Consider the following 20,184-nt stretch of genomic DNA (forward strand, 5'->3'; position numbering starts at 1 on the left):
CTGTTTTTTAGCAGTCCTCAGCAACAACGTAAACTATTAGAAAAAAATGTAAGTATGATCATCTTTGGGTACCTTGAGTACGGTATCAGAAGCAATAGCTTTCAGTGCCAACAGATGGCACCGAAACATGGCATGACTACCAGGGATGCCAACTTCAATAAAATATGGGGGGGAGCAGGTAAGCCCCACCCCACATAATTGATCCCAAGATGTGGTGCACGCACACCATTTGAATGGCAATGCCCATCAACTTGGGGGGCAGCCCCCTCAAATATTTTATTGAAGGAGCCAAAGGGACCTCAGCAACTAGGAGTTGGCTCCTATGATGGCTACATATACGTACGACATCACTTGAGTCTTCACCTGCTTTCATATTTTGTAATTAATTATATATATTCAATTAAATATATTGTGTATATTCAAGATTAACTATATTACAAAAAAATTAATTTGTGATACAGAAATTTAATTCAGTGTGTGGGCCAAGGGTTCTGTGTTGAAGTACTCTTGTGGCCCACTAAGTTCTTCTTTTAATTTGAATGCCAACCAGATCACCCCAAATCTGTTCATTTGCTCCCAATTTTCTGCTCCGGAACATTTCCATTACGCTCATTTAATACCCTCCATATGCTCCATTTCTTCATAATTCACCCAGAAATATTGGAGACCCTTAGATAAAAAGATCTGGGGCCTGTGAGTCATGGGCCCGGCCCCTCCAGGAACACCTCAAGTTTCGCAAAGGGTTTGGCAAACATTTCTGCCATGAATGAGAACCTCAAGCCATCACAGTGCTGTGTACACTAGAATTTGCATTGCTCTCCAAAGACATCGCAGAGCATTCTCCAAAGGGCTTTCCTTCATGTTTAAGTAATGTTGTGCAATGTAATGCCAACAGGTGCTTTCCGTGTCGAAAAAAGATCAGAGCTGAAAGTGGCTGGATAGGATTGGTACCGCGAATCTCCTCTCAGCCGGCAGTCTGTAAGCTGAAGCGGCTGTGTAACAGAAGAACAATGTCTGTGAGAACTAGTAGTGGCAAGTTGACTTGACGGCAGTGCTTTGTGAACAGCAGTAGGTAGTCGAAGAAGGCAGCCTAGCACGCAACTGCATATATACAACTTGTGGCCATAATATCCTTGAGCAAGAGAGAAAAAGATGCCGAAGAAGAAGAAGAAGGAGAAATGTGAATTAGAGGTCATTATGGAAGATGGTTTGTATGGAATTACCTGTATTTGGTCACCATTTCTTGGACCTTGTGGGAAATAACTTGGCTTTAAATTCATACCCAATGCTCAATGAATATGTATTTGAGATTCCTTTGCAAGAAAAAGGAAAATCAGTAATTTGCACACTGTTAAGAACAGCAAAGCAGGAAAAAATAGAATTGTACATGGTTTTAAACTTGATTTGATTTGAACTGATTTTATAATGAAATGATTTTAGAATGTTATATTATTTTACCGTTGTTAGCCGCTCTGAGCCCGGCTTCAGCTGGGGAGGGCGGGGTATAAATAAATTATTATTATTATTATTATTATTATTATTATTATTATTATTATTATTATTTTCTCTAGCCCAAAGTTAGGAGATGTTTTCCCCACCCCCTTTTATCTACTGTTTTGCTGAAGTACTAACAATAAACGTGATCATTCCGTTTGCTGTTTGCAGTCGGGATGGAGATAGATGGCCAACTGGAGAGCGACTCAGAAAGTGAAGGTAAATGATAGATTAATAGCAGCTGCCTTTAATGGTGTTAAAGAATTTATTTTCCCAAGAATTACATGCAGTGTGTATAAACTGATGCATACAGGCAGTGACATAAGCAACTGTTCAGTGATTGCCAGCCGTCGGGTGTATGTGTGTGTGTGTGCTTGCCTTAAAATGGGTGGCTAATCCTTTTCAGGCTGACGGTTTGGGCCAAAAGAGAGACCAAAAGGAACTGGGGGTGGCGGTGGGGTGCGTCCAAAAATGCTCTGGTTTCTCTTCAGATCGTATAAATCTTTCGCCTTCCATGAAAATGTTTTGGCGTCACACAATTGCAGCTGGGAACTCGTGGGGTGGTCAGTATAAACATATATATATTATTAGGGGGGAAATAAGAATTGTAAAATACAGACAAATCTGGGGGTTCCTTAGGAGCCCACAAAACAATTTTTTGGCATCATGGCATGATAATGGAAGACCCATAAAGTTTTTTTTGTTTTTTGTCTAAATGGAAATGGTTTTTAAACTAAAAAATGGGGTGGAAGGCTCTTGGAAGGCTACAAAACCACACAGCCTTTTGACATTATGGCATAACAATGCAGGACCATAGGCGTAATCAAAGTGACAAACTGGAGGAGCAGAAAAATAAAACTGCAGATCCAGATGCAGCCCATGGGCTAAAAGGTAAAGGTAAAGGGACCCCTGACCATTAGGTCCAGTCGTGACCGACTCTGGGGTTGCGGTGCTCATCTCGCTTTATTGGCCAAGGGAGCCGGCATACAGTTTCTGGGTCATGTCGCCAGCTTGACTAAGCCGCTTCTGGCGAACCAGAGCAGCGCACGGAAACGCCGTTTACCTTCCCGCCGGAGCGGTACCTATTTATCTACTTGCACTTTGACGTGCTTTCGAACTGCTAGGTTGGCAGGAGCAGGGACCAAGCAACGGGAGCTCACCCCGTCACGGGGATTTGAACCACCGACCTTCTGATCGGCAAGTCCTAGGCTCTGTGGTTTAACCCACAGTACCACCCGCGTTCCTTTAGCCCATGGGCTACCTCTGCCTTAATACACAGTCTCTGGTTCTTATGGAGAAGTACTTTTGCCTATTAGATCAGTGGGATTCTATTCTATTGGCTGAGTCAAACGTAAATGACAATGTCAGTGGTTTGGAAGGGGTACAGCAGATCATCTACAGTGGAACCTCTACTTATGGACGTAATCAGTTCTGGAGGTCCGTCCGTAAGTTAATCCGGATCGCTAGTAGAAGCACCGTTGTGTGCAGGCACATTCGGCAGCAGCATGCTTCTGCGCATGTGCAGACAACGTGCACGAATCGCAGCAAACCCGGTATTTACTTTCGGGTTTGCCACGGTCACAACTTGGATCGGGCCCAAGTAGAGGCGGCCGTAAGTAGAGGGTCTCCTGTACTTCATCCCCAAAGAAGAATCAAAGTGTGCTGGACCTGAAGCAACCTATCAGACGCATCCCCACCCATTCACCTGAGAGCAAGGAAATTCCATCGCCACTCAAAGGCAGCTGATTCCAATGAACTCCACTTACAGTTAGGGAGTTCTTCGTAATGCTGCATCAAAACTTTTGTGCTGTGGCTCTGGTGAACTACTAAATCCATACTGGAGGGCTAAGCATGGAAGTGGAGCTGCAATGGAGTACTAAATTCACAAATTTATAGTTTTGGCAAGACTTACGGCAGTGATAAGAGTATAAACAGACCCAAAAGTGATAGAGTGGGATTGTGTAAAGGAGTATATGAAAAAATATGGATGTGAGGGTGATCTGGCTGAGACATCTGTCACCCCATTGATCGCCAGGGTTGATTCAGCTGATCTGGCTGGCTAGATCCCCTTCCTCCCTCACCGCTCCATGTGCGTCCCTCCCGAAGCTCCATGCTCGGTGGAAGAGGACAACCATCCCAGATAGAAGGAGTGTACCATTCTTCGGTCAAGGGTATACGATATGAATATTGTTCTGGTATAAATATATTGATATGCAATGAATGAAGTTTGCAGGGTAAAGATAAGGAGGAATTGGTTATAAGAGGTATAAAGGTAAAATAATACTAATAACACAACAATCAAACTTTAAATGAGAGAAGGAAGTCATATACGGGTGGAGGGAAGTCAAGATAATTGTAATTTTGTTTGGACTTTTATATTATGGATTGATATTTTTCATTTTTCATTTGTGGCTGTTTTTTTGTTTGTTTGTTTGTTTTGTTTTGTTTTGTTGATGTTGTCTATTCTATTTGTTTTCAGTTATTGTAATTAGCAATTTAAAAAAATAATCCACAAATTTCCTATAAGGGACTCACCCATGGTATTGCCTACTATGTGAATGTCTTAAAAGTCTCTCCTAACATACTTGAAATAATAGTATTATTAACCTTTAGGGCACTTGACTGACTGTTACGATAGATACACAAGTTTGTTACAGTGGTGTGATACAAAAACCAGGCTGATCCAGAGACCACGACAGTCATTGAGGATGTATATTCATGCATCTGGTTACTTGTCTGTACTAGTAGGCTATTCCTTATTAACTGATGGGAGTTTTATTGAAAACAAGCATTTCTCCCTTAGATACAGATGAGGAAGAGGATGAAACGATAGTCAGAAGGAGGAATACAAAGGAAACTGCTAAGGCAACAAAAAAAGAAAATGAGAGGGATGCTGATGATGAAAGTGATGAGGATGATGGAGAGAGTTCCAGGAGGAAGAAAACAAATAAAAAGAAAAATCAGAAAGTGGGGGATGATGTTGATGAAGAAAGTGAAATGGAAGAAACAGCAAAAGGCAAGAATAAGGGAGGAAAAACTGTTTCCAGCAAAGAGCAAAAAGATGCTGCAAACAAGAAAACAAAAGGGAAGAAGAAGAAAAAGAAAAATGCAGATGAGAGGTAAAGACCACAAAATATGCTTAAGGACTTTGATATTTGGGCATTGGGTACAGATAACTATTTACAAATGTCTATGCTTTTCTATCAGTTCTGAGTGGCACACAAACATTTAAATCACTGCTTTTCTTAGCAAAATAAACATCTGTGGAGTCCATTGCTTTCCCAGCACCACTTCTGTGTATTTCACGAAGATAAATTGAGATTTAATGATGTGTGCCTTTCAGGAGTAATGCAAATACAGTGGTACATTGGTTCTCAAACTTAATCTGTTCTGGAATTCCATTCCAAAACCAAAGCATTTCAAACCGAAGGCGTGCTTTTCCATAGAAAGTAATGCAAAACGGATTAATCCGTTCCAGACTTTTAAAAACAACCCCTAAAACAGCAATTTAACATGAATTTTACTATCTAATGAGACCATTGATCCATAAAATGAAAGCAATAATCAATGTACCGTACTATACAATAAATAAGACAGTATTGTAGATGATTTTTTTTTAAAAAAAAATTATTACCTGCACTGATGATAGTCATTGTTTGGGTGGGGGCTTTTATCCATTTCCGCAGTCACCCAATCAATCAATCAATCAATCAATCAGTAGCTGAACTGGGTTCCACACAATCACAAAAACAAATTAATCGGAAAAGCCTCAAAAACTAAAACACAAAATAAATAGCAAAAACAAAAGTGCCAAACTTAATCCATTCCGGAAGTCTGTTTGACTTCTGAAATGTTCGAAAACCAAGGCGCTGGGGCCCCTGAAACAATAGCCGACAACTGCATTGAACGGTGCCCTTCAGCTCTCTATATTGGACAAACAGGCTAAACCCTACATCAAAGGATAAATGGACATAAATCTGACATCATCACAAGACAGAGAAACCAGTAGGAGAACACTTCAGTGTCCCAGGACATTCTATACAAGATCTCAAAGTAGCTGTCTTATTACAAAAGAATTTCATAAATAGACTGGAAAGAGAAGTTGCTGCATTGCAACTTATTACCAAACTTAAAACCATGGAGAGACCTGGTCTGAATAGAGACATTGGATTCTTGCCTCATTATTGAAATTGAAATACTTTATTGTCACTTGTACAACTTGTATACAGTGAGATTACACAAGCACCTCCCACTCAGTCTCTTAGTCTTAATTTCCCTCGTTTACTGACGCACACCCACCAAACCCGAAAGTCAGTTGCCCTGTTGTTATCTTTTCATTCAGCAGCCTAACAGCCCATGGATAGAAGCTGTTCTTTACCCTGTTGGTGTGACTAATCATGCTTCTATATCTTCTGCCCGAGGGCAGGAGATCAAGAAAGTGCCGGCCAGGGTGTGAATCATCCCTGAGAATTTTCCTCACTCTCCTGAGGCAACGTTCTTCTGCTATTTCATCCAGTGGATTCACGGGGCAGCCCATAATAATTTTTGCTGTATTCACCACCCACTGTAGGCACTTCCTATCAGTTGACATCAAACCAGTGTACCACACCGTGATGCAGTATGAAAGGACACTTTCTATTGTGGACCGGTAGAAGGAGATCATCAAATATTGATTGACATCTTTCTTTCACAATACTCTGAGGCGATGGAGTCTCTGTTGGGCTTTCTTAACCACTAAAAAGCTATTTTTAGCCATCTCACCCCTTGCTTTTTCCTGTAAGACCAACTGCAGTCATTAACAGTCGTCAACAGGTTTACCACACCTATCAGCCAATCACCCATTCCCACCACCCTTCTGAGTAATACCCCTCCCCACCCTCTCACTATACATAAGGGTCTGGTGACTTCTGTTTCAGTGTATCTGAAGAAGTGTGCATGCACACAAAAGCTCATACCAATGACAACTTAGTTGGTCTCTAAGGTGCTACTGGAAGGAATTTTTTTTATTTTGTTTTGACTACAGCAGACTAACATGGCTACCTACCTGTAACTGCACTGAACGTTCAGCTTCCGAAAAACATTCCAAAACCGGAACACTTATTTCTGGGTTTTCGGTGTTTGGAAACCAAGGCATTTGAGAACCAAGGTACCACTGTAGTCTGTTGAGACCATTGATCCATAAAATGAAAGCAATAATCAATGTACTGTACTATAAAATAAATAAGACAGTATTGTAGATGATTAAAAAAAATTTAAAAAAACACTTACCTGCACTGATGATAGTCATTGTTTGGATGGGGGGCTTTTATCCATTTCTGCAGTCACACAATCAATCAATCAATCAATCAGTAGCTGAACTGGGTTCCACACAGGCACAAAAACAAACTAACTAACTAACCAACTAACTAACCGAAAAAGCCTCAAAAACAAAAACAAAAAATAAATAGCAAAAACAAAAGCGCCAAACTTAATCCGTTCCAGAAGTCCAAGGTGCAGCTTCTGATTGGTGCAGGCACCCCAGAAACAATAGCTGACAGCTGCAGTGGACGCTCGGCTTCCGAAAAATGTTCAAAAACCGGAACACTTCTGGGTTTTCAGTGTTTTGGAACTAGGGCGCTTGAGAACCAAGGTACCACTGTAGTCTGTTGTGTATTCGGGCATCAGTGTCCACATTTCATCCTTATTTCCATCCTTTATCAATAATGGATAATATTGACCAAGTCACTCAGTATCTTACATCTACCATCACATCACATGTTTATAGCCAAATCACATGTTTACTGAACACACAATAGCCACAAAGTGTGTGACACATGACAAGCTATCCATCTATCCATAGTCAACACCATCTATCTCTGTCATCAAATGCAGAGTGGGAATGAATGAATGAACTTTATTACGGTCACAGACCAGGATAAAAAACAAACAAACAAAACAAAAAAAGATATAAATAAAATAGCAGGGTTGTTTTTTTTAAAACCGATAATTGTTAGAGCAAATTAGGACAAAGAAACAAGCATAGGATAAAACATCTGAATAAAATACAAGATTAAACACGGATAATGGATGGGTAAAAACTGATAATTAAAACAGATAAGAACTAAAAAGAAATAAAAACACGCAGTTAAAAGAACTGTAGGAGCATAAGAACTAAAAGACCCTATAAAAAGGGCAACAGAGGGGACCCAGCGAATTATAGGCCGATTAGCCTATTAAGTGTGATTAGTAAACTCTACGCAAAGCACCTCCTTAATAAGTTTACAGAATGGCTAGAGAATGAAGATATCCTGGCAATAGAACAAGCGGGCTTCAGACCCGGAAGGTCCACGACAGATCACTGCCTAACGTTACAACATCTCATCGACAAATACAAATCAGGAGGGCAGGCCTCACTATACACTGCCTTCGTTGACCTAAAAGCAGCCTTTGATACAGTCTCCAGAACCAGACTCTGGGACAGACTACAGGGTACCAATATAGATAGAAGGCTCCTGCTCCTAATTCAGGCACTGCACGCAAACACGGCTCTTAGAGTCAGGTGCTGCCGCCTAGGACACCTAACGGACCCTATTAAAACCTTCAAAGGAGTCAGGCAAGGGTGCCTATTGGCCCCTCTACTATTTAATTTCTATCTAAATAACTTAGTATCTGCACTCAATGACTCGGAACTCCACCCGCCGAAGCTTGCAAATCGGCATATTTCGGTCCTGCTATATGCTGATGATGCGGTAATTTTATCTAGAACCCCCATTGGACTCAAAAGAGCTCTAAGAAAGCTCGCAGCATACTGTGAATCTGAATGTCTCAAAATCAACTATCAAAAGACCAAGATACTCGCTTTTGGGGAAAAACCAAAGCTTAGAAGCTGGGGACTCCAAGGCCATAAATTAGAACAAGTCACAAACTACAAGTATCTAGGAAAGGTGGTACAGGCCTCAGGAACCAACAAACTACTCCATCGGGAGTTCAGTGGAAAAAAACGCAAATTGTATCCTTAAATTCTTTAGAGCACAAGGGGGCTTCTTTGTCCCCGCAGCTCTAAAATTATACAAGGCCAAAACTTTGGCACAACTCCTGTATGGTTCCTTTTTGGGTCCGCCTTCCTCTGCTTTCTCCCCCCTTGAGAGAGTCCAATCTAGACTTCTTAGAGCTCTCCTCCAAGTCCCCAGATGTGTCTCAAACGCATAGGTTAGATTGGAAACGGGGATGATGAGAGTGGAGGCTAGCATCTGCCTAACATCAGTCTACAAATGGCTGACATTGAATCTGCTCCCCCGAGGGATAGCCCCATTGATCCTTTGTGACCAATTCCAGTCAGGCTGGCAGACTGCAGTCCTGATCACCCTCCAAAAACTGGGTTTTGCCCCTCAAGGCCTTCTAAGTCTGGGCTTGGGCCAGGCAAAAGCTATGGTCAGGCAAAGAATATTAGACACTGAGAAACAACAGGACTGTGCAAGGTGCCCCGACTATAAAATTGGAGAAATCGAGAGAGATATAGCAGCACTGGCAGCATATCTTTTCTTTCTCGTATCTAGAAATGCAAGGAGGGCCGTTACACTCGCCTGAAGCTCGGCTCTTCCCTCGCCAGTCCTGGATGGAGCTTTTAGAAAAGTCCCCTATGCTCAGAGACTTTGCACCTGTCTATTGGGAGAGATAGGAAGCCCAGAACACTTGTTCTTTAGATGTCCCTTTTATGAAGAGGCACGTGGTAAGATCATTGATCCCCTACTGGTGAGACTTACCGACCTCCCGCAAAAGCAAAAATTTGACCTTTTGCTGTTAGGCAAAGATCAGAAGATGACCTGGATGGTCGCCAGATTCTGTGTACAAATCTGTAGGTGCAGACCATCGCCCAACTCAAAATAGTCTGGCATGAAAACCCCCAAACTCGGTTCCATGGGTGACTCTGAGTCAACTCCCTGAGACAGTTTGTTGTTGTACATTGTTTCTAAATTTATTGTTGTACATTGTTTTACAATGCAGAGTGTTTTTGCACGTGCTACTCCTGTTTTTGCAATGGAACACAAAACACGACCCTGTGCACATGACTGCACATGGTGAGCTGAACGCATTTGATGAGCTGATACATGCAAGGTTTCAAAGCACTCACCACATGAACAAAGGAATGAACTGTCCCTGGTCCTGTCTTTTTGCTCCTAGTTCTTCCTCATCTCCCAACTCCTCAGACGATGAGTCTCTATGCGAAGAGGAACTGGCCAAGCTAAAGGAGCAAGTGGAGGAGAAGAAGAAACTCATTTCGATCATGAGAAACAAACCCTGGCGGATGGCAAAGAAATTAGCCGTGCTGAGGTAACCTGCAACACTCCCCCCAGTGATGTCCATTTTCACAAGGGATATGTATGTGTTTAGGCTTCTCTTTCAAAACTGCAAAAACTGCCCTGCTGCCACTATATCACTTTGGGAAAGCAACCAATGTTTGCCATATCGGTTGCCTTAACAAGAAGAACACTGAAAGCAGGAATCTGTTATCGGTCTTTGTAACTGAAGGCCAGGTGATGAGTAGAAATCTCTTCAACTGATACCCAGCTTTGGCTCATTTTATTGCTTCATTTAAAACACACAGGCCTAAATGCCTGGCTTTCAGAAACCTTGTTGAAGTAAGCTCTCTGCTCTTCTTTGATTATTTATGCTTTTTGCTATATATATGAATCACAGTGATCCTTTCCCAAGAGCTTTCAGGTGTTAGGCATTTGGAAACAGTTAGGAGAAACATAATGCACCAATTACTGATTTGTGGAGTGCAGCTGCCAGGCTCTTCCAGCGAATGACGCAATGTGCCCTCAGCTAATAATGTTTGCTGGCCAGCATCAGGGAGTGGCTAAAGCTCAATGGTACAGCATACTGCTTGCTTGCTGAAGGTCTCGAGTTCAGCCCTTGGCATCTCAGCAGGTGAAAGGAGAGCATTCTGCCTGGGACAGCTGTTGCCACTCAGACCAGACAACTGAGCCAATTGTCTGGTTCAGTATAAGGCTTCATGTGTACATTAACTGTTTTAAAACCTAATGGTTCATTATGGCTGTTTAAGAAGGCCCTTGGCTGAATATTTTCTCTTTTTGGCATATTTATGTTTAGTCATTTTGTTTTATTATAGTCTTGATTTTTCTGCTGATATTTTGATTTATGAGTCAGTTGAACTGTGTGTTATTTTATATTCACCATCAATTTCAACTGAAAAATGGGCAGTATATTTTTGATAATGATAATAATAATAATAATAATAATAATAATAATAATAATAATAATAATATAGTGCAAAATGATGTCCAAATTATTTCATACAAAGACCCACATGTAGAGCTAGAAGAGAAAGCAGGGCAAGTTACTAGATGCTAAAGTATCAAGGAAACACAACAGAAGGAATTAGGGTTGTAGTTAATTATGCCCTACTCAGAGTAAACCAACTGAAATTAGTGAACTCAAGTGAGTCATGTCCAGTAACTTCAATGCCCCCACCAATTCAAGGCACCACAGAGAACCATGTAGATCAGTAGCCCCTCATGGAAAAAATGTAGCTTTTGTGAGAAGATACAGTGGTGCCCTGCAAGACGAATGCCTCGCAAGATGGAAAACCCGCAAGACGAAAGGGTTTTCCATTTTGGAGGCGCTTCGCAAGACGAATTTCCCTATGGGCTTGCTTTGCAAGACGAAAATGACGAAAATTTTTGAGGTTTTTTTCCCGCTCCCCAACCCCTTTTTCTGAAGCACTAAGCTGCTAATAGCCTTTTAGCAGCTAAACCGCTAATCCCTTAAGCCTTAAAAAGCCGTTAATAGCCCTTAAACTGCCAATAGCGCTAATAGCGCTAATCCGCTAATGGGCTTGCTTCGCAAGACGAAAAAACCGCAAGACGAAAAGACTTGCGGAACGGATTCTTTTCGTCTTGCGAGGCACCACTGTACATCCTTTAGTACGCACTGAAAGTTTCAACTCTGAGTAAACTGGTCAGCTGACATTTGGAGTTTGTCAGTTGAAGTAACTAGGGAGATACAGAGAGGACTACCTCAACATAATGTGGCTTGCCATCTTACTAAGAAAGTTGTTCATGGACAATGATGCAACAATGACCGAGTCACAATGTTGAGAGAGGAGAAACCATGGCAATTAAACCAGTTTACATTTATAGTGTAAATATCATCACGGAGGAGAAATGCTAGATAAGAACCCCCTTTTTATAACATAATAGCAGACATGACTTCAGATTCCTTCATGATGAAACTCAGGCCTTGGCACTACTTTAGAACTCAAGCACCGAGACTTCAGTGGTTATACTGCATTTGTGATCAACACAACGGTAAGTGTTAAAGCTTCTGCCAACTTCCAGAGATGCATTATTATTCCTGTTGTCGTTAATATAACCACCTTTTCAAACTTTAAATTAGGGAGGCTCAAGCTTTTGTTGAAAAGTTTGAAGGTGCCTTGGGGAAAGGCAAAGGAAAAAAGTTGTATGCCTACAAAATGATGATGGCAAAGGTAAGCGACATGAGGAACTCTGATGAATGTAAGTTTTTCCCGTAATTTGAATGGTGCATTTTTGCTGCTGCACTTGACACCACTGAAATTAGCTAAAATTTACAAATTAAAATCCAGCCTATGTTCGAAGTGTCAAGAATTGGAAGAGACAATGTACAATGTCTGGTGGGGCTGAAAAAAGGTAAAACGTTTCTGGGATATTATACATGAAGAAATAAAAAAGATGCTTAGGAGCCTCATAGAAAAGAAACGTGAGGCTTACCTACTGGGCCTTTTGGGGAAAGATATTCCACAAGAAAAGAAAGTAATTTTCCTGTATGCTACAGCAGCTGCCAGAACAGTATTAGCCAGTAAATGGAAAAGTGAAATAATTCCCTCCAAAGCGTATGTAAAATGAGTCATTCTATACAACAGGCAAAATTTACAGCAGCCATAAGGTTACTGTAATCAAAAGTTAAGATTACAATGGAAATGCTTTGAAGATTATATAGATAAACACTGTTCACAAAACAATATGTTGAAATGTACAGATTAAGACTGTAGAGTTTACAAGACGAATGATGTTTGAAATGAGATATGAAAGATAATTCAGATAAGGAATGTAATGTAAAGATTCAATATAATAGATAACAGAAATTGGGATGTGGTGAAGGGGAGTCAAGGGTGGGTGGTGGGATTATACATGTAATTTTATTTATATCATCTTTTTGGTTTTGGTTTTGCTTCATGCCCCCTTTGTATTCTTGTGTATTCTTGTATTGTTTGTATTGTTTTTAAAAAAAGAAAGAAAGAAAGAAAGAAAGAAAGAAAGAAAGAAAGAAAGAAAGAAAGAAAGAAAATGCAGACGCAGGAATTCAAAATGTTGAAGTTGAGTTTTTAAAGCCATACAGTGGTACCTTGGGTTACATACGCTTCAGGTTACAGACTCCGCTAACCCAGAAATAGTACCTCGAGTTAAGAACTTTGCTTCAGGATGAGAACAGAAATCGTGCAGTGGCAGCAGCGGGAGGCCCCATTAGCTAAAGTGGTACCTCAGGTTAAGAACAGTTTCAGCTTAAGAACGGACCTCCGGAACGAATTAAATTCTTAACCAGAGGTACCACTGTACTTGAAATACATATTTCAAGCACAGTCAATGTTGAAATAAATGGAAGAACCAAACCACTCCTAAATAGGAAAGGCAGTATGAACAAGGATTCCTTACAGTACTTAAGTGTCTCCTCACTTTAAACAGGGCTTCCCAGCATATTTTGTTGCCAAAGGCAAAGAAGCAAATGGCCTCTTTCAGGTCAAGGCGCAGAGTATCCAAGGCCAGTTAAGTTATTCTGGCACTTCTGACAAAAAACAACAACAACCCACATACACCTCTCCTTGGGAATAATAGTAATACTAATCAATTTGCTGCCCTTTCATGGCACTCAGAAATCAGCTGCCTCACTCTGCCTAATGGTAAAGTATACTGCTGGAAAAAAGAGTCAAAGTAGAGTCCACTTGTTCTCCCTGTCATTGATCAAAAGAGCTCAATGTCACTGTCTAGTTGAAATCCAGCAGTTTTAGATGAGGGGCTCATCTTTAGTTTTTCAGGACAGCAATAAATAATTTTAACAATTCCATAATTCTGCCTGCAGCGCCGGAGCAACGTTACCTTCTGCTGTGTTTATTTCCAGAAATGGGTCAAGTTCAAGAGAGATTTTGACAATTTTAAGACACAATGTATACCATGGGAAATGAAGATAAAAGAAGTGGAAAGTAAGTTAACATTTCTACTTATTTAATAGAATGCTTGTCGATACTGTTTGGAAATCCCTAAAAAGAATCTTCATAGACCAACCTTAACATCACAACCCAAACATAATGACTTTTCCCTCATTTGAAACATCCCATGCTCGCTGTTTCACAAAACACTTCTTTCGTTTACTAAGTTTAAGCACTGCTTTTCAACTTCTGTTTCCAGTGTACAGATAAAGAAGATTTCATTAAAGAGAACTTCAAGATAACAGACTTAATAATTTCATTCTCAGTGTGGAAGGAGAATGCTAGTTATTGACCACTTAAAAACTTGTTGTCTACATCCAATCACTATGCAACAAGGATTTCAGCATATGCTAATTTCTTTGCTTGTCCAGTACAAACAGGGGTAAATGAAGATGTGCAGGAAATAATATTTTAATATTAGTCCTAAGGTGTTGTTTTTTAAAAAAAATCACTTCAATTTTAGTTTTTTATTGTTCTATGGGAATAACTACAACCCTCTTCAGGTTGATTCCCTGATATTTCTCCAGTTTTTCACATGCTGGCTGCTTATTCCTCATCAATGGTTTGCATTTATTCACTGAAGCCAGCAATGGCAGTTGTCCCATGTGCTCAAAAACATGAGTATGGTGTGTGCTTGCCTGAGGAGACGCCAAACTTGTGTTTTGAGAAATTTTGTGGTGCTGATAACACCAAGGTTGCAGGTTTGATTCCTGTATGGGTCAGTTGCAAATTCCTGCATTTCAGGGAGCTGGACTAGATCAACCTCAGCCCTCCAGATGTTTTGGACTACAATTCCCATCATCCCTGACCACTGGTCCTGCTAGCTAGGGATCATGGGAGTTGTAGGCCAAAAACATCTGGAGGGCTGAGCTTGAGGAAGCCTGGACTAGATGACCCTTGGGGTCCCTTCCAACTCTACAGTTCTATGATTCATTTCTTGCATCGTTGTCACCATTGTCTCTTCTCCATCTGAACCATAGGTGCCAACTCCCTGGGGCCCTGGGTGCCTGAGCACCCACAAAATTCCCCACAAAGGGGCTGGGCACCCACAAATTATGGTGCCAGGGCATGACACCCATGGCCCCTGGCACCCTCGGTCACAGGGCCACGTTGGCACTCCTGATCTGGGCTGCATCTGTATGCAGTCACAATGGCCAGTCCCTTGAGGCATCAGCAGGGATCAGCCACTTTCTCTCATTGATACAGGCAGCAGAAGCAGAAAGTGTGTGGGCACAACCTTTCCCTCTGAAGCAGGTAGAACCATGTGGGCACAGTTTCGTCCTCTCTTATAGGCACAGCTCTAGGCAGAGAAGCATCAGGCAAGGAGAACGTTAAGTGGCAGGTGCCTCCATTGTTATAGGGCTTTACTTACAGTTTAGAAAGCTACCTGGCACCAAAGGCAGAATGACAGAATGAAGGTTGACACGAGAGTGTCGATAGTTCACCAGCGATAAGAGGATGGCCACCTGCTCAGTGTGTCAGAGCCAGGCATGGTTTGTGAGATAAATTGGGAAGCTGCTGGCAGGCTGAAGAAAAGGCAGCCAGGAGCAGGACATGGCAGAGGGACACAGTTATGGTGAGGAGCAGAGGCGAGGTTTTGCCTCCAGTGGCAAAGCATCCTGGGCCAGCCCTGTGTGTGATCATAATAATAATAATAATTTATTATTTATTCCCCGCCCATCTTGCTGAGTTTCCCCAGCCACTCTTGGCGGCTTCCAATCAAGTGTTAAAAACAATACAGCATTAAATATTAAAAACTTCCCTAAACAGGGCTGCCTTCAGATGTCTTTTAAAGAGAAGATAGCTGCTTATTTCCTTCACATCTGAAGGGAGGGCATTCCACAGGGCGGGCGCCACCACCGAGAAGGCCCTCTGTCTGGTTCCCTGTAACCTCACTTCTCGCAATGAGGGAACCAGCAGAAGGCCCTCGGTGCTGTATCTCAGTGTCCGGGCTAAATGATGTACCTGTACCACAGAAAATTCTGTCTGAATTCAGCACTTTTCTAATGACGCCTTCTCATTATTAAAGGTCATTTTGGTTCTTCAGTGGCCTCCTATTTCATATTTCTACGTTGGATGTATGGAGTGAACTTGGTCCTGTTTGGCTTGATATTTGGATTAGTTATAATTCCAGAGGTAAGTATGGAAATAATAATCCTCAATAAAAAATTGGGTTTGGACCCAGACGACATGGAGTTGCATCAGTTCATGTTGCAATAAGCCATACCATCTAAACGGGATATTTAATACATGGCATATAGAACGCCGGGGCAGACCTCTAGGGAAAGGCTGTTGCTCAGGGGCAGAAAGCATCTGCTTTACATTCAGAAGGCTCTAGGTTCACTCTCCATGTATGTTGAGAGACCCCAGTCTGAAAGCTGGGACAGCTGCTGCCACACTGTGTAGACAATATTGAAAAAGACTGGCCAGTGGCCTAGAGCCAGCTTTTTATGTGCATGGGGACCCTCAAAAGCAGGCTTTTAGAGTGCCCAGGAAGAGGAGAGGAAAGCAAGAACTCTGCTCTCACAGCACTGGATACAAACAGGGGTGGCACTGTGGTCTAAACCACTGAGCCTCTTGGGCTTGCCAATCAGAAGGTCGGTGGTTTGAATACCCATGACGGGGCGAGCTCCCGTTGCTCTGTCCCAGCTCCTGCCAACCTAGCAGTACGAAAGCATGCCAGTGCAAGTAGATAAATAGGTACCGCTGCAACGGGAAGGCAAACGGCATTTCCATGCATTCTGGTTTCCGTCACGGTTTTCCATTGTGCCAGAAGTGGTTTAGTCATGCTGACCACATGACCCGGAAAAAATGTCTATGGACAAACGCCAGCTCCTTCGTCCTGAAAGCGAAATGAGTGCCGCAACTCCATAGTCGCCTCAGACTGGACTTAACCGTCCAGGGGTCCCTTACAAACCTTAGTCTGGACCCTGGACCCCACCTTACATTGCTTCCTAATTTTAATATGTGCAGGCAGCAACAGCACATTTCTCTGCATGGAGCTATCAAATTCACCCTAGCCTCTTGCTGCTATCATCTATCAGCCCCATCATCCTGAGTTCTTGCATGCAAACACACACACACACACACACACACACACACACAGCACAGCACAGCACAAACAAACAAAGATTACTTCACAATCTTTGGGATGTTGTACTACAAAGCCTCTCTCCAGGCATGAACAATGCCTCCAACTTGATCCAGCTTTTTGTAGAGGAATGTGTGCTGCATAGAGAGATAAACATAATCCTTTTACGGCATTCAGGGGAAATATAACCCATGACATCCCCCAAGAATTCTGCCATCAGCCGAAAATGAGCAGAATTCAGATTACTGCTATGTAAAATATGATCTTCACACATTAGTTGTGAAAGGAGAATGTTTAAGTGTATGGGTGACTGGGGTTTTATTCTGAATTTTCTTAGTTTCAATATTTTATTTTATTTCCAAGCCGGAAGGACAGTACAAATACAAGTCATGCGAGGCAACAGATCAGTGTTAACTATATGAAATGGGAGACCAAGAGATTTCTTAACTAATAGGAAACATCAAGATTTCTTAACTAATAGGAAACATCATTCTCATTCTCTGGTTCCTAGTCTAATATACTGCAAAGAACTCCATGTAAAAATTAGCCTTTGGATTTTTACCCACCCTTATTCTAATAGATTTTGTTAATTTGCACATGGCATCCATATACAACATCACAATACCATTCTGGTGTGTAACTGGTTTTAAACGATGTTGTAAAATGTTTTGCTGCTAAAAAATCAGAAGAAATCTGTTCATAAAATAATGGTTACCAGTTCCCTTAATGTATTCAAGTAAAATTCCATATTTATATGGATTACAGTGCCCAGATATAATTTTGCCACTGTGAATATTTCACAACTAAGCCTGCTTAAAACAGGGGAAGGGTAAGAAGCATAATTTAAGAGGCAGCTGTGTTAGTCAGTTGTAGCAAAAACTGCAGTCTTGTGACACCAAAGCAGTGGTTCTCAAAGGAGGATGTGGCATGCCACACTGGTGTGGCAAGAGAGGTTGGCAAATGTGGCATGGAACATTCAAGGACTATCAAAGAAACATTTGAGCATTTCTGTGTAGAATGGATATACAACCAGAAACAGTATCCATGCCTCACTCCCAGAGCTTTGTGTATTCTTTGACAGTTCTCCATGACAAATTGTTGTGAACAGGGATTTTCAACTCTGACAAATATGAAAGATTAGAAAAGAGAAAGGCTTCTTTGTGTTGATGAGGAGATGAGAGTTTGTCTCAAATTAGACTTGATATAAATGAGATTAGCCAACGAAAGCAAGCTCACACCTCTCATTGAGTTATATATACGTACTTAAGATACATATGCAAGAGGCTCATTATAATTATATTTTGGGAACGGATCGTGTTCTTATGTATTTGCATTGTTTTATATTTTATGGAGGTCCCACGATCCGTAGTTGCACTCTGTGTTATAAATCAAGCACTGCTAGTTGTTTCCTCTTTGTTTTCCAATGTATTTCTTACCAATAGAAAAGTTGGTGTGGCGCAAGCAAATGTTCTTTCTGAAAGTGTGGCCCAGAGGGGGAAAAGTTTGAGGACCACTGGACTAACACAATTACTTTGGCATAGGTGGGTCTAGAGAAAAACTGTAAAAAGTAGGGTCTAATGACAACAAAATGCAAAAAAGCACAGCCCCTCACAATTCAGTAAAGAGACTATTCACACCAAACAGTAATTGGTGATAACATTGAGGATGACACTGGCGTAGAATGACTCTACATTTTGCCTCAAAACTTCCTTTCTAGGAGGGCTAGAGACTTTCTTTTTAAAAAATGACTAGGGGCTGCTACCCCAAGCTCACATTGCTTGCCAGCTCCACCTTTAGACCTTCTCAATCTCCCACCTCTTATCACTAGCCCCAAACCCACCTTCCTCATCCATTACAGCTGGAGTGCAGACTATTTTCTGGATAGAGGGACAGATATTTTTTTTCATATAAATCAGCCCATTTGTCTCACATTTTAAAAACAACACACAAGTTGCTGTGTTTTTATTGATGGGTCAGGAAATGAAAGGACATTTTCAATGCTTCACAAATTATCTTTTTAAAAAAATACGATTAACTTGTTCCAGATATTAATGGGAGCACCATATGGAAGCATACCAAGAAAAATTGTACCCAGGGCTGAGCAAAAAACTGCCATGGATTTCTCTGTTCTTTGGGATTTTGAGGTAGGTGTCTTCAGATTTGTCTCATTTATTTACTTCATTTGTATACCACCCATAGAACTGTTTTTCTGGGTGATTCACAGGCCATTAAATATACAAAATACAATGCAACACTTAAATGATACAAAAACAATCTAAAACCAGCATATAAAACCAGAGAGGGGAATAACATAGTGCAAAGATCTGAAAGCACTAAAATAAATGTGCCTACTATAATTGAAAGTCCAAGGACAAAAATGTCTTCACCAAGCTCCAAGAAGACCAAAGTGTGGGGCATCAGCCAAACCTCTCTCTAGGAGGGCATATCTCTAGATACTAGGGAGTGTCTGGAGGATCAATTGAAGATCTTAAGGTTGGGGCAAGTACTTAAGGGAGAAGGCAATCCTTCAAGTCTCAGGGCCTCAAGCTGCTTAGGCATCACTGCCAAGAAGGCCCCTCTGCCTGGTTCCCTGAAACTTCACTCTTCTCAGTGAGGCAACCGCCAGAAGACCTTTGGAGCTGCATCTCAGTGTCTGGCCTGAAATTAAATCAAGCAATGTAGATGTATGTGTGAACCAGTCCCAAGAATCCTCCCTATGTGTATGGGTGGACTAAACATTAGCCTTCCCCTTAGTAGGGATCCATACACCATACTGCTGCCTCAAAGGTCCACAGAGCCAATCTGTCTGCAAAGGCACTTGAAGCTCAGCATGAACTGCACCATAAGCATAATGTCTGGGAAACGCTGAGATGAGATTTAAGCATGGAAGTAGATGAACAGTCAGCAGCGCTGATCCCGGCAGACCCTGCTTTTGAAAGTGCGTATCGGAGAGAGACTGTAAGACTTTCTCAACAAATGGGTTACATAAAAGAGGACAGAGGAGGAAAAAGAATAGGCTTCATTTGAGCTCAAGACACCATTTCTGACAGAGTGTTCTGGAGGCTATAATCTTCATTTTATTCTTGCAGTGGGGAAAACCAGCAAAATAAAATGTAAGCACAGAGTGAGACCCCAAGCTGAAAATAAACTTCCTAATGAACAACGAAACAGAACTCGTTTGTGTTTGACTTTCCGTTGTGCTTTTTGCCTTTAGCTGTCCCAACAATGTACACAATAGATTCTGACCGTGTATCCACAGGACTGCATGGTGCCCCTTATTTGCCTTCTTCCCACAGCCTCAGTCTCAACAGCAACTCTGCTGAGGCAGAGAAGAACAAAAAAAGCCTTTTGTACA

General features: G+C 41.6%; 2 protein-coding genes across 7 annotated transcripts in view; both read left to right on the top strand.

Annotated features, from left to right (window-relative positions):
* The first annotated feature begins 711 nt into the window (after positions 1-711).
* On the top strand, positions 712-5,097 carry LOC310661212 (uncharacterized protein). The gene is made up of 3 exons (XM_083406972.1): positions 712-1,207; positions 1,666-1,713; positions 4,298-5,097. The coding sequence occupies exons 1-3, from the start codon at positions 1,153-1,155 to the stop codon at positions 4,615-4,617; spliced, it is 423 nt and encodes a 140-aa protein (XP_083263098.1). The 5' UTR covers positions 712-1,152; the 3' UTR covers positions 4,618-5,097.
* A 4,511-nt stretch (positions 5,098-9,608) lies between these two features.
* Positions 9,609-20,184, top strand: part of TMC2 (transmembrane channel like 2) — a 47,661-nt gene continuing 37,085 nt past the window's right edge. For 3 of the 6 annotated variants that reach the window (XM_083406948.1, XM_083406950.1, XM_083406953.1), the window contains exons 1-5: positions 9,609-9,804; positions 11,893-11,983; positions 13,651-13,732; positions 15,768-15,874; positions 18,875-18,973. In XM_083406948.1, the coding sequence (XP_083263074.1) occupies positions 9,620-9,804; positions 11,893-11,983; positions 13,651-13,732; positions 15,768-15,874; positions 18,875-18,973 (564 nt within the window). In that variant the 5' untranslated portion in view covers positions 9,609-9,619. The other 3 variants (XM_083406951.1, XM_083406949.1, XM_083406952.1) reach the window with 3 other exon arrangements.

This window comes from Podarcis tiliguerta (genome assembly GCF_965153285.1).
Source record: "Podarcis tiliguerta genome assembly, chromosome: 12".
In the NCBI taxonomy this organism is placed as follows: domain Eukaryota; kingdom Metazoa; phylum Chordata; class Lepidosauria; order Squamata; family Lacertidae; genus Podarcis; species Podarcis tiliguerta.